This window comes from Daphnia magna, linkage group LG9 (assembly GCF_020631705.1).
Source record: "Daphnia magna isolate NIES linkage group LG9, ASM2063170v1.1, whole genome shotgun sequence".
NCBI classification, from domain to species: domain Eukaryota; kingdom Metazoa; phylum Arthropoda; class Branchiopoda; order Diplostraca; family Daphniidae; genus Daphnia; species Daphnia magna.
The window spans coordinates 3322430-3336741 of NC_059190.1; the positions used below are offsets into that span (position 1 = coordinate 3322430).

Genomic DNA, 14312 nt, shown 5'->3' on the forward strand with positions numbered 1-14312 from the left:
TCGATTTCATCGCTTCCCAATATACAAGCAGACGAATTTGTGACAGACTTATCGAAAGATTTGATAGGTGTTTAAGTTTGTTTCTCGTTGCAAGTTTGGAAAACAAATGGTCAATTGGTAAAAGAAATGGTATGGTCCCCTTTGGGTGTTGAGCCTGGCCTACACCCGCCGTGAGTGAAAATGTTTGTCGATGTTATAGCTTTGGCATTATGAAGAATTTTGTTCATCTATTTGTCCTTTTTTTTTCTTCTGAGGTGTTGGAAAAAATAATTACATGGAGGTTGAGCATCAATTTTCGAATTGATTTGTCACCATTGGCTGATTTGAAAAAACAGGGATTGGTAAGAATGGAAATAAAGCATCATTAACACATCTTCTGTTATTTTTTCTATTTGCCAGGGCCAACCATTTTCTTACCACACTTATCATTGGAATTCTGGCATGGTAGCTGTTACAGGACACTCTCCTTGGTTCGTTAGTGAGGTTTCAGAAAGCAGAACTCCAAGAGCAAGAATCTAATTTACTGGTGGTCAACCCAATATAGATTATTTAACTTTGTTTTCTTGCATTGATGGTGAAATTGAATTATATTGAAATTTAAAAGTTTTTGAAGCTATTTGCCTACTAATCAGAAACCACATGTGAAGAGTTGCTGAATGTGTCAACAGAGCATAATGCAAAACTTGAATTGAATTCAACAAAACTACTTTGAGGTTGCAGTGGCAGAAATTTAAAGTTGGTGGTAAGATAATGGCTATCAATGTTGAGAATTTGAATTGCAAATTTTAATTTAGTTATAGGTATATAAGTACTTGTTGCCTGTAGATTACTAAATGATAATTTAAGTTGCCATATCTTGAAATTGGTTTTCTTTTAAAATGCTAAAATTAAATACATAGACATAAATGGAATTGGTTTTGTATTATCCCACCTCCACCCACAATTCCACCACAGTTTTACATCACATGTTATTCAATACATACATCACATGTTATACAATAAATACAGTACATACATGCATACAAAAACAAACACTTAAGTTAACCCGTTGGCTGCCAAGCCATTACAACCCATAGGTTGTTCTACAGTTGCTACGCATCGTTTCAGAGGGATCCGATGAAAGGGGGACTTGTCCAAAGACAAGTCCGGGCTGACTTGACGATGGAGACCTTTACGGGAATGCACACCCCAGGTACTCCACCATCGCATCGACAAGGGGAAGTCCCTACTGGTGCATTGCCTACGGCGCCCTAAGGCGCAAGGCGACTGCCCCACCCCATGGGTGATCAACCATGGGGCAGAACAGCGCCGCCGGTCCCTACAACTAAAAAAAAAAGGGGAGCAAAATGGGTGGCAGCCAACGGGTTAACTTTTAACATACACAATACAACAATACAAAACAACAAAAAAAACAAAAAAAATACCAAAAACGCGAGGTTCCACGATGACGGCGATGAGAAGCCGGGCGCGAGCAAAGATCATGCGGCAATGACGATGAGCTCGATGACAGTGAGATAAAGATGATCAGCTTGAAGACGATGAGGCGAGGCGAGGAAGGCGAGGCCAAGACGGCGAGGCAGGTATGGTACAAGTAACTGGTAGGATGCCCTTTTCAGCCTGGGTGGATGTTGCCTAAAGAGAAAATTTACAAATGAGAATGACAATGTAGTTCTTAATGGAAAACGCATTTTATTTTATTTTTTTACTCACAATGAAATTCCACGAGGAGTCTATAACTGCATGACTCGTACGAAGACGATTTGGCAGCATGATTAACAATATTTCCTATTTCTATAACAAAGATTTTTATGTAAAAATGAGAAATCCAGATAATCTGTCAAATTAAAATACCATGGTAAGGCAATGACGAACCTGTATGCCTGTTGGCATTCAGCAGGCTAAGAAGAGAGGAAGAGAAACCTATGTAGAGAAAATTGTTACAGGTGTGTGTAGTGGAAGATAAGCAATATTCTGTAATACCACAATGAAGAAGCTGAAGTGTATGGATGATGGTTGACTAAGCAGAGAAGCTTTATATTCTGGAAACATGGGACGCTAAGGGCTGATAGTTTGCAACACATAGCAGACGAAGACTATGTGGTTCAGAGACAAGAGAACATATCACTAAGCTTAAACAAAAGAGTTCAAGTCCATTAACAATACCTTAACAGGATGGTGATGTTCATGTCTCGGGCATAGTGGTCACTTTTTGTCTTCTTAAAGTGTCAGCATTCCTTGTGGTACATCGATAGCAGGAATGCAGGATACTGGTTCAGCAGCTGACAAGGCGAAACCCTACCACATACAAAAAGCAATCTATTTTAATGATTTCCTTTTCAATACGTACACAACTATAGCAAAACTGTACAGATAATAACACACAGCTTAATTTTTGACGAAAAATCCTTTGAAACACTAAACAGGGTAGAAACGTAACAAACACCCTTTAACTTGTCACTCGTAATATTTATCATTGACGCACAACAACGCCATCTAGTATTTCTATTTTCGCCTAAACTCAAAGAAAATGGATTTTACTTTTAAATCAGTACAATTCTTGCTTTTAAGTGCTTGAACTTTACTAATCTCAGGCAGTTGATTCCAATTTTAAACATAAAAACCTAAAATATCAACTACTAGTTGCAAGACGAGGTGCTATTAGCTAAAACTGTCGTTGATCGTAGGGTCAGCCTGTACTGTTGATAGCAAGAGTAACACGGAATAAAAGCTGCAACACCCTAACGCATGCAAGAAAAACATTGTAAATTGTTAGAATAATACAGCTAATTCTTTTCTTTTGCAAATCGTCACGAAAATTTCCCGGAAGTAACCGGAAGTAGCCAATATCTCCGGAAGTAGTGATCCTATAACAAAACGAGTAGGATTTTCGTGATCCTTATCAAATTTGGGGTTGGAATGACATGTTTTTAGCCAAAAGTCGGATTTGACCAAAATCACGATTTTTCATGAACATCAGGAAATCAGGAAATCAGGAAAATTTGCGATTTTTGACGATTTTCGGGTATTTTTAGATGACCCATGGACTCGATCCCAAATTTGACGAGAATCACGAAAATGTGAATCTTTTTTCTGACAGACCAACAAATAAGGAGTTATTTGGCATTTTGAAACCGGAAGTAAAAACGGAAGTTGAAATTCCGGAAATCTAAAAAATGAGCTTTGTTCTCCTTTAAATGGTTAACAATATTTTGATAGTTGTAAAAGTAAACTATTGTTAATAAAAGTTATGCCAGTGTTTTAAATGTTATAAAAGTACAATTTCAGTTCTGACACCTAAATAGATTTAAATCTAAAAATTATACATTTAACACGATTAAACCCGTGACTTACTTGGTATTTAGTAGAAACCTGCAACCGAAATATAACAGTACTTGTCAAAACAATGTTTCGGGTTCTACTAGTATCTAGCTGGATGGTGGATGCAGCTAGACTGCGCAAGGCTCTTTCAATGGTTCGTCTGCTCACGAAGTGCCAGGCATGCGTGAATGAAAATGCCACGACGAATTACAGTTTTCTAGTTTTGTAATCCTCCACTTATTCATGTATTGGTTTTCTTCATGGTTTAACCAACAAATATCATCAATAAATCCCCCTGAAAAATGAAGAACACTTCTGGCTGGGTTTTAAGAATAACGCCACCTGCCAGTTCCAAGTATTCATTGGGCAAAGCAAACGAAAGAGCCCATTCTTAAAACCGTCATCTGACGCTTCAATATGCAGCTTTTTCGCTTACCAAAGACATCAGAGCTGTTCTTCACTTTTAGAACATAGAAACATAGAATTTAAATGTCTAACAACTGTATCATTACTACTCGTAGGCTGCAGTAGATTTAAATGTGCTAAAATCTCCTATTAAGGAGAATCTGGTCATTTCTATGTTTTGGTCAGCAATTTGCAGGTCAATTGAATGTCAAAGGTAATCAAAAATGATTTCTGATTTCCACAGATAGGTACAGAACATAAACTAATTGTTAAGTCAAATTTTCCCCATACAAGGCAGTGACGGAATCAATGCTAGCTATCGAGTACTTGAATTAGCAACAGGTTCAGAGAAATCTAACTCTCCCAAAGTTACTAAAGAAACTAAACCGTATGGGCGCATATTGTTTCACGTTATTCTTGAAGAAGGGACTGTCATGACGTTTAACGAGGTAGATAAATGTATGGCATTATTATGTAACTACAGGTACATAATAATAACAATAGTTAGAAATGTTTAATGGTATACAACATTTGGTAGGATAAAGTGACAAATCTTTTTTTGATTCTGAATATTTTGAACTTTTTTTCAACATGTGACCTGAGGAGCGTGTGTGGAAATAGAATGCAGTTGAGCAAGGCTAGAGGGGCAGATAGATACGTTAAACGACGTACCTTTAAAGATATGTTTCATTACGTAATAAAAATTTCCGGATTTGATAATTGGCGGGGCTGTTTGCTGCTGTTCGTTATGTTATGTCGGTAGGAAAAACTGTTGGCTCGTAGTGAGCTGCAGGTGGATCTGCTTATGCTGCGCTAAAGTTTCGTCTGCTTTTCAGACAGGTGCGCTTTTCTTGCTTTCCGTATTTGTATTAGCAGCCCGACTCCGACGTTCCGATTTACTAGGGCACTCAGAAATGAGGTGATCCTCTGCTTTGCACTGAATTTTAACAAATCGTAAAAGTAAAGAAACTAATTTTCAAAAAAAAAAAAACTTTTTGAAAACTTACCTGGTGACATCTTTTGGGCTGAGGTCCCATTGTGCATTTAGAAGCGATGTGACTTCCGACTACTCCGCAGTTGTAGCATCTAAGATACGTCAAAAGATGTCTTTAAAACTCCACTTTGAATTGTAAGTTACGTGACCTTTCTTATTACCTGATCCTTTTAGATTTTATCGTCTTTTTTGGGTGCCTTTGCGAACCGCGACATTCAGAACCACCAGGCCCAGTCACCATCGTTGCCTCTTCTCCTTTTACCACGTCTTTAGTTTCCAACTCGACCTCTTCGCCCTCAGCCAGGTTACGAAACCCGCTCATCCGGATCACGCTCTAAACAAAACGAATCCAGAACAACCAAAAAAAAATGACAATAAGATTTTAAACAAAAGATTGTAGAAAGAAATCCATTGAAAAGTAGGCGGATATTTTTAGAGATAACTCGCAAAAGTGTTCGAAGCAAACGCCAGAAGTTTTCGAAAAAATTCAAACAGATCGACTCGAGAGACTAGAGTCTATTCTAATCTTTCTGTTTTCCTTTTTTTTTTTAAACTGGGGAATAGAAATAGCTAAGGCAAAAAGGGCAAGAAGTGGAAGAGAAGGAGGAAACGAAATTCAGTAGGGTATAACGGAGAAGAAAGACGGACGAGCGTAAATTCCACTAGTCAGTACACTGTTCCAATAGAAATAGACGAAGGCTGTACATGTGTGTAGTACATTCCTTGGTGATTGAAAAAAGCAGGCCGCTTATAAATACATAGACCCCTTCCAACCCCACCCTCGTCACATGTCATGACACCCAAACACGATTGCATTCCTCGATATCTCATTGTTGATTCAAAAATTCCGGCAAACATTTTTTAAATACCCCTACGCCGTATCCAACAGATGTAACGAGCAACGATCGATCTTGCTTTTAATGAAAAGAAAAAACGAATCAATAACGATATGTCACAGTCCCGTAAATCAATGTGAGAATGCTCATTTTCATCCTTTTGCTCGCCCACTTCCACATTCTCACTATGTATCAGATTTTCGGGGTTGTTATTGCTAGGCTGGATGAAAGAGTAAGACAATGTACTACGTGTAAGAGTTGTTCCCGTTACGCTGCCCATCCACTGTCTTTCCCATTTTAGAATCTAATATTCTTTCTCAAAATAGAGATTTGGCCATTCAACTATTTTCTAATGTTCTTTTTCTGATTATCGGCTTCTTCATTTATAGACGTGCCTTCGAGGAAAGCATGCGGTGTTGATCCTTTTTCGAAAAATCCCTGCTAAAGAATCTAAATTTTATTTTTTCAGGGATGTATAGAGACGTGGAAGATATTCAATGGGGATATCATCTGGTCCCTGTGCCTGTCTTTTTTCTTTTTTTTTTCCAAGCCGTGACTTAGACTTTTGACAGCATTCCAGTCACAAAAGCACGCGCGCTATACACCGGATGCGGAAACGAGCCTTCCATAAGACAGAGACGACTCGTTAACGTTCCATTCGTAAGTCTTTTAAGTGAGGGTGAAAAAGCTCACAAATTGTTACTATTATAATTTTTTACTTAAAAGATTTCCACAGGGTCCTTTTTTGGGCCAGTTTACAATATAAAATTATAAAAATGTAAAGGAAAAAAGAAATTACCTGATGAACGAAGATGTCGGGACTTCCGTCGTCCGGCGTAACGAATCCCCATCCTTTGGAGCACGTTAACCCATTTGCATCTGCCTTTGCGTCGTAACGCTGTGGACGATGTTGCTGTTGTAGAAGAGGCACAGCAGCTGTTCTCGACTGATCGTTCCCGCTCTGTAGTGAAACACGAGGTAAATTACGATTTCATTCACGCGACATTTCAAACTAATAGAAAAAATTCCATTTTCTAACGATATTTCTCTAAATATATTAAGGCGTAAAAGTTGAACTGGCAATACCTCCTTCAGATTCCATCAGAGTAAAACCAAAAGAATTGTTAAAATGGATACAATTTGTTTAACTTCTTCACCCGGCCAACCTTTCCAGTAGATTTCTTTGAACAATCAATACCATAAATCGAAATCGATTTGTTTTAGCGGCGCATGGTGAAAATCACTGGCGATTGAATGGCGTGGCACAGCGGCGCTTGATGATGTTGATATCGTTCACGTCGAAACTAACGACGGCTTCCGTTGTGCCTATCATCCCGTTGATTGTTACACTTATTGATGTAGCCTTCGCCCCGTCTGCTGAAACTAACATAACACAATTTGGCGCACTAAAAGAAAAATCCTTTTCCCTTTTTTTTTTTTCTGTGCTCGTCGATGCAACCCGGACAGAAGCGTCCCCCTACCATATCCCGAGAGTTGCAGCCGACTGAGCTCTGCCCTAGCGGGCCGCCAAATAGTCGTGTAAAGAATGCTACTCTTGTAGCAGAAAAAAAAAAAGGGGGCAAACTGTTTTATTACACACACCCACATAACTCACCCAGGGAGTAGAGGGGATGGTTTTTAAGAGAGAGGAAAATGTTAAGAAACCTGAGCTGGAGGATCGACGTTGCCATGTGCCTTTTTTTGTTTTTTTCCTCTCCATTTCTCGTTTGAAAATAGACATCAAATCATGAAATAAATACCGTGAAGGTATTGAATAAAAGTGGGCTAAAAATACGAAGGGAGAAATGTATTGTTGTACGCCTTTTCCTTACTTTTTTTATTTGGAAATTGATTTTTTTCTTTTTAGAAAGACTTTGTTTCGCTTTCCAAAGGATTCGTTTTCTATTCAATGAAGCCAAATAATTGGTCGAGCTATTTAAACTTTTTTTTTATTATTATTAAAGTAAAAGAAAAATTCAATGCAAATCGTCCCCTGCGGATTTCAATTTCACGTTTTTGACGATAAGACAGATAGCAATGTAGTACCTAATGAAGGCATCGCCGTGGCATCTGTCATATCCTATTGTGAAGACAATGGTAGAGACAACACAATCATCTCCGTATGGTAGAGAAGCTCCTCACTCATCTACTGCCCCTGGATGACCACTGTTGTACAAGATAGATGGAAAGAATAACAATTAGAATTAGAACTAACCTCGAAAGTGTAGCTCTAAGGAATTTGTATGGGTAAGGTGAAGAGTCCACGTTAGAACCTAGAAGCGTAGTTGACTACAGAAGCTAATGGCAAGGACAAGGTGAAATATTTAAGGACAAGGTGAAATATTTTTCATTCTACAACTTAAGGCACCTTCCCGACCTTGTTAAGAAGAAAAGAAAAAAAACAACAAAAACATAAGGTAATTTTTTAAGTTACTTTAAGTCAATTATTATGGATACTCATTTCTTACAAGAAATCGCTCACCTAATTCAGGATATCGCAGCCTCAGGACTTAAATCTTGAAATAAAAAGTCTGAACCTTTGGCTAGGTAGTTCCAACGAACTCATCTGCTAGGGGCTAGTTGCATATTTCACAGCAACTTCAACATTAATTTGTGGATTGGATTGTATATGATCCAAATACTCGTAATTGCTCTAGGGTGACTAATCCATCAACACAAAGAAACCTGGAGGGTGAAAAGATTATCATGAGATGGAAACAAACATGGATGTTAAGGTTACCACAAGAACTACAATCTTAATCTTTCAAAGATTCAAGTTTTTTATCCATCTCAAAATTTATCAAATATCAGCTTTCTCTTGATTCACAAATAAAGGTAAGTGATAAGATCAGTAATAAAAGGTTGCTGTGGAAAACTGGAAATTGAAGTATATCTTAGTACCTACAAAAACGAATCGTACTGTGTGCTTTCCCGATGATATTTCTGAGCCATGTGCTCCTACCGTCCTACGATCTTGTAATAGTTCCTTAAGGAATTGAAATTGTGACAAAACGTTTTATTGTTTTACAATATACTCCATTCTTTCCCTTCTTAGCGTTGCTTGTAAAATGACTAGATTAAAAGCCAAAAATCGATAAAAACTACGAGGTCGAAGAGTTAAAGCTAGTGAAGACGAAAGCAGACAGCACACTGTACCATAGCCCACTGGATGTAATAGCTAAAGCCTGGAGCTTCCCTATCTTGCCCGTTCAATCGTTTTGACGCACTCCCTACCTCCTTTTTTCCAACATGGAATGGACTTCAGCGCGTTCTACTGGTGTCGAAGAACAACATTTTTCAAAATATAAACATGCCGTTTTTACAAATACTTCGCTATATATATAACAATTGTGTTTTACGTTTATTTTCAAATTTTTTCTTTGTTGTATGAATACAAATGCAATGTAATTATTTTTTGAAATTTTCGTTTATTTAATGTAAATATTGTATAAAATGGTGCTATCACTGAAAAAAAAAGGCAAGAATCAGATAGGGTCTGGACCTAAAACCTATTCTCATTTAATGCACTTGTCAGACACGTTAACCACTCAGCTATGCTATACCTGAAATATATAATATAACTAATAAGATAACTCTACTACTAATAAGAATAATAATAAGTCTTTTTGGATTGAAAATTTTTTATTCTTGATAATACAGGGCCTTTTCGTAACTTGACGTTTAGCAATAATAAACACAAGATAAAATTGATGCTTAATAATTTTTGTTTACTTACATCCTTGTTATTCAATTAAACAGGAGAACACTTGCAATGAAAAATATTCCAAACCCGTAACTTTTGTCTTCAATTTCAACACTTTCAAAAAGTAAAAAGAACTCTAACATCAAAACGCTAAAACGACAACTAACTGTTTTTTTTGTTTTTTGTTTTGTTAACGATTGTTCAATGAAGTTCCAAGAATCTTTGGTGGTGGTACTAGTGTCCATTCGAGAATAAGCTCCTCCCATCGCCGGAGGGGTGAGTCACTTTTACAGTTCTAGACTTCAGGCTTGAACTATTACATTCAGTGGGCTATGACTGTACGCAAACAAGACGTCAGTCAGACTGCCGGAACGATGTCTGATAAAAAGGAAAATCGAAAATGCAGTTGCAATTTGCAAAATTTTCAGAAAACATTTTTTGTTTGTTTTCTGTTTATCTCAAATGCACACTAATTCTTCTTAATTTCAGTGTTCTGCCGAATAAAGCTCTTTCGAATAAAAAACGTATTCTGAATAAGAATACGAATAAAATCTTATTCTTTATTTCGAATAAATTTTTATTCGATTTATTCTTATTCTTTATTCTCGAATATTTTTTACCTGTATTTTATTTTTATTTTTTATTCGATTATCCAAAATTTAAATGGAAAAATCGAATAAAAAATAAAGTTCCTCTAAGTCTAAAAATCTTTGTTTCCGCTAGCCGTTGCTCTTTTGTTTGGAAATATTTTTTCCGTTTCCGTTTTCTACTGTTCCATGAATCTGGATTCCGTTGATTTTGAAGTTTTTTTGTTTGATTTGATTGGACTGGCTGTGTCACCAAAATAAAGAAATCATTTGCTTAATTATTTACTATTAATTGTTTTTAATTTTATGATTCAAAAATCGAAACATCATCCTTAAATTAAGAAAATCATTAGAATTTATTTTATTCGAAAATTCATTCGAAAATTTATTCGAATAAAAATAAATTTTATTTTTATTCTTTATTCTTTATTCTTCATTTTTTATATTTATTCTTTATTCTTATTCTTTATTCGATTCAATTTTCATTTTATTCGTATTCATATTCAAATAAATTTTTCCTTATTCGGCAGAACACTGCTTAATTTGAATAAAAAACAAAACAAAAAAAAATCGATAATATACTTTTCAATTATGCAACAAAAAAAACTTTTTTGAAGACTGATCAGAATTCAGTTTAAGCATCTATAAAGAGGTTCTTTTTTCAAACATTTTTATATCCTTTACTCCCCTTAGAGTTTTCCTTCCCGTTTCTCTACAATATACTTTTGTCGCTTGATTGATTTTACTTCTATCTTCTTCAATCAAAAATCGTAATTTTTATTAATAATGACGAAAATGATGACGATTTCCAACAACGCAAATCTGAAAGTTTTGCGATTGGCATACAAATGATGGTTTTGGCAAAATAATAAAGTCAAATCAACAATTGCAATCGCGTATTTTTAAATTAAAAATAATAATAATTTAAACAATAAACAACACAAAACAACAAAAATGATATCATAACATGGTTTTTTTGGCAAAATTTTATTCATAGTCCTTAGGCGGTATAAGATAATACAAACAGTAAAGAGGTATCAAATCTTTCTGCGATCTATTTCGTGACTGGCATTTTGCAAATAAAGGGCAGACCGGTGAGTTCCATTTGCTCCGCGCCAAGTGTATCTAGGTCGACCATGGGAAATTGCAGTCTCCAACAGCCCATAGTGGGTTCCATGATATGGCCACGCCTGAAATCCATGACGATGTTTAAATTCCGGTTGGGTGCAGTTTCCCAAATTCCTTCGAAACCTGCAGCGTAATTGGGGCAAAAGTTTTGGTAACCTGTTTTTGAACTGTCCGGTCTACCTCGCCAAGACCATTTGTAATTAAGCAATGATGGATTCGAATTTTGGCTAAATCCCCCTGTCCAGTAGTGGCCGGCGCGGGTGTAAGGAAGTTTGTCTGTGACATTGAATCTGATCCAGTGACTGATGGATTCCATTTCATCATCATCGTCTATGTAAATCAGAAGGCCATTACGTCGTCCACAGATGCTAATCGCAACCTCCAGCGTCCAGGTGTGTTTGAAAAACTCGTATCTGTAGTTTTCTTTCGAGAAGACGGCAGACGGTGTGACTACATCAGCACTCGGCCTCTTAGTTGGTGGCGTCTGGATTGGACGTAGCGTAGTAGTGGTACTCCAAATATCTACCCACGCGGGCGGCTGTTCTTCAACGATAACATTTCCCAGAGCGTCCGTGTCGTTTAAGGGCTGCTCGAACCAGTTGGAGATGAGGTTTCCGCTCGATTGCATCGATTGGCGGATCGCAGACGCAAGCGGTCGATCGCCAGTTGACAGAACGATTAGGGTTACGACGATGCCAACGAAAAGAATAAAGATGGCGATATTGCACGCTGAACGACAGCTTTTTTCTTTAGGTTCACTCTCAGGTTTAAGGGGGCTCGCGTAAGTCTTCTTGCGTGGCTTAGGTAATTCGTCATCGATTTCGCTTTCGGTAGATTCGTTTTCGTCTGTCGACGTCATAGCGATTATTCTATACCAGAAATTAGAAGCATTAGATTCAGAGCTATATCCAATCGAATCACGTCCGTTGCTGAAGCAAGTTATTGAACACGTACCAGATCGACTTTAACCAAATTTGCTGAGTATTTCTTCTACTTCATGTTTGCATTTCCAGCATCTATAAATTATTTAAAATGATGATCAACGACAAATATATTTCTAAGAATGGTAATATTCCTTCAAATTGAGATATCGAAAATCGATTGTGAGGGGATTAAACCAGGATTGAAACTAAAGGATACTTACCGATTAGCGCCACCTATGAATATTGTAAAAGTGGGACATAACGCCATCTATGAGTGAATAAATAAATTACAAGAGCAAAATAACCGTCAAAAGATGGTGGATCGATCGTTGCTCACGACTGTAATGGCCCAACTGGGAAATTCTTAACACGAAATCATTTTGCACTCAGAATGAAAAAAACTGTATTTTAGCAGGGAAATGAATTGTAAATTCAAATTCAAACGCGGTTATCACAAACAGAAGAAAATTATAAGGTTTAGATGAGCTTGACCAATTTCGAATATTTGACTTACAGGATATTACAACAGGCAACAAATCTTTATAATAACATACTAATTCGTCGTTTCTTACGTAAATTTCTATGTTTCTTCCTACATACCCTTTCCTACAGTCATACTTTATGGTACCTAATCTGAATAGATCTTAACCATTTGCAAACATACACCACATTTTGTGAATATTCAATTTCAGGAATTGCATAACGCCTCGAATGGAATTCTGCTTGTTTTTGGGCGACATCAGAATGTTCCAAAAGAATTAGATTAACAATTGGACGAAAAAGGGTAGTTATACAAGGGAAGAGCAACAACAACCCACCTAGCTACACATTAAACATGTTTAATTTGTTCGACGAAAAACAAATGCACCCATTATTTCCAACAAGTGTATGCACACTTGTATATTTAAGGAATAGTCAACAAGTCATCACGTGAACTTCTCTTAAACTCTTTACAAGTTTAAAGAGATTTTCACGAGACGACAAAGCTGATCGATTTTTCAATATCAGAAGTCTATACTACGGTTCATAATATTTCCCATCTAAATCTGGTCAATGATACAACTCCGTATAAAGAGTGCAGAGATCATTTGCCTAAGCAACGTTCGTAAATCAAATCATTCCCACTCCATGGTCCCGGGTTGTTTCGCCGTCAGGTCATTCAAGACCCTGGAAATTCCTGGAACAGTTAAGACGGCTTCAACCATCTTGTCTAGAACCTAACAAGTGGTATCCATGTTTATAGCAAGATCAGTTAAAAAAAATGTACCACTCTTTACGTACCTCTAGGGGCAGATGGGTATCAGAAATTGCAGGAAGTCCAGTAATAAAATCCTGTGAAAGCAATGGTCGAAAAACGACTGATCGCTGGCATGATGGATCCCTTTGACTCGAATCGCGATAAAAGTGAGAAGGATCAAGACGATTAGCATCGGGGCTAGCTATTTATAGCAACCTGAATCCCGTAATATATTATTTGCCAAATAAACCGCTTCCCTCAAAGTAACCAAAATGTTACTCGTTAATTAGGTAGGTGTAATGTTTGTCACCAATTCACGCACAGCCTTTCCGAATATGTAGCAAATACGGTTGACATTATGGCACACACGGTATTAAGCGGGTGTAGGTAGCTAGATCATTCCAGTTTGGTTGTGTCTTATCAGAGCTCAGTGCTACGCAATAGCTTTAAGTTCGGCGATCTCAAGGAAGGAAGGGATCGACTCCGCCGCTTACCAGCATGAGCACGACCTTATCACGTCCGACCGTACGCCTGATTTAATCGATACACTGCTGCTCGCGTTTCTCCAATGTGAAACCTCCTTGCAATCCAGAGATGTCGAACAAGAACTTATGCAACATTTTTCGTCCTGTAATTTTAGCCCAACCATTAAGATCAATATTTCGCACCCAATAAAAAGGAAACCAACATACCGCTTTCAGTCAAATCAACTTCAGGATGGAACTGGACTCCGTAAAGACGGCGTTGGCGGCAATGGCGGAATTAATATGACGCGAAGATTTTGTGACGCAACGCAACCCTTCTGCAACCTTGTCGACACTGTCAACATAGGTCAGTAATACCATTTGACGAGTCTCTAAGTCTTTAAACAATGGGCACTTCGTTTCTACCTGGATCTCAAATTGCCCATCTTGGCGAACATCTTTTCACTCCTCCGTTCCACCCTAACAGAAAACAGAAAAAAACAAAAAAACCTTCAAATTATTTTACTACATAATTGTTATTTCTGACATGTTAAATACTGCTGAAAAAAATAATTTGAATGATAAAAATGTGTTATAAAACAGAATTGGTTACCAAACTCCTTGATGAATTATTGCATGCCATAACAAATTCCCAGCACTGGAAGACATGGGTGTGGGACAGGTGTGGGACATGGGACATGGTAAAGATTGCTGGGT

General features: G+C 37.3%; 1 protein-coding gene and 3 long non-coding RNA genes across 6 annotated transcripts in view; 2 read left to right on the forward strand and 2 right to left on the reverse strand.

Moving 5' to 3' along the window:
* Nucleotides 1–911, forward strand: part of LOC116931161 — a 2599-nt gene extending 1688 nt beyond the window's left edge. For both annotated transcript variants that reach the window (XR_006651550.1, XR_004398773.2), the window contains 2 exons: nt 1–341; nt 400–911. The exon at nt 1–341 is cut by the window's left edge and continues 1288 nt beyond it. This is a non-coding gene — a long non-coding RNA (uncharacterized LOC116931161). The remainder of the gene's footprint in view (nt 342–399) is intronic.
* A 19-nt stretch (nt 912–930) lies between these two features.
* LOC116931163 lies at nt 931–3235 on the reverse strand. Of its 2 annotated transcripts, none has more exons than XR_004398784.2 (6): nt 2369–3235; nt 2164–2295; nt 1981–2093; nt 1852–1920; nt 1711–1791; nt 931–1632 (listed from the first exon to the last, which is right to left on the reverse strand). It is a non-coding gene; the product is annotated as an uncharacterized LOC116931163 (long non-coding RNA). The 2 variants fall into 2 exon arrangements; XR_004398783.2 differs by having other exon boundaries at nt 2383–3234.
* A 928-nt stretch (nt 3236–4163) lies between these two features.
* Nucleotides 4164–8915, reverse strand: LOC116931139 (protein lin-28 homolog). Its single transcript, XM_045179290.1, is given in 9 exon segments — nt 4164–4660; nt 4731–4809; nt 4879–5051; nt 6353–6412; nt 6414–6514; nt 7600–7708; nt 7769–7930; nt 8036–8238; nt 8455–8915. Coding segments are annotated over 6 exon segments (549 nt in total). The 5' UTR covers nt 7631–7708; nt 7769–7930; nt 8036–8238; nt 8455–8915; the 3' UTR covers nt 4164–4555.
* LOC123475996 lies at nt 6406–8240 on the forward strand. Its single transcript, XR_006651551.1, has 2 exons — nt 6406–6531; nt 6616–8240. It is a non-coding gene; the product is annotated as an uncharacterized LOC123475996 (long non-coding RNA).
* Nucleotides 8916–14312: the final 5397 nt, after the last annotated feature.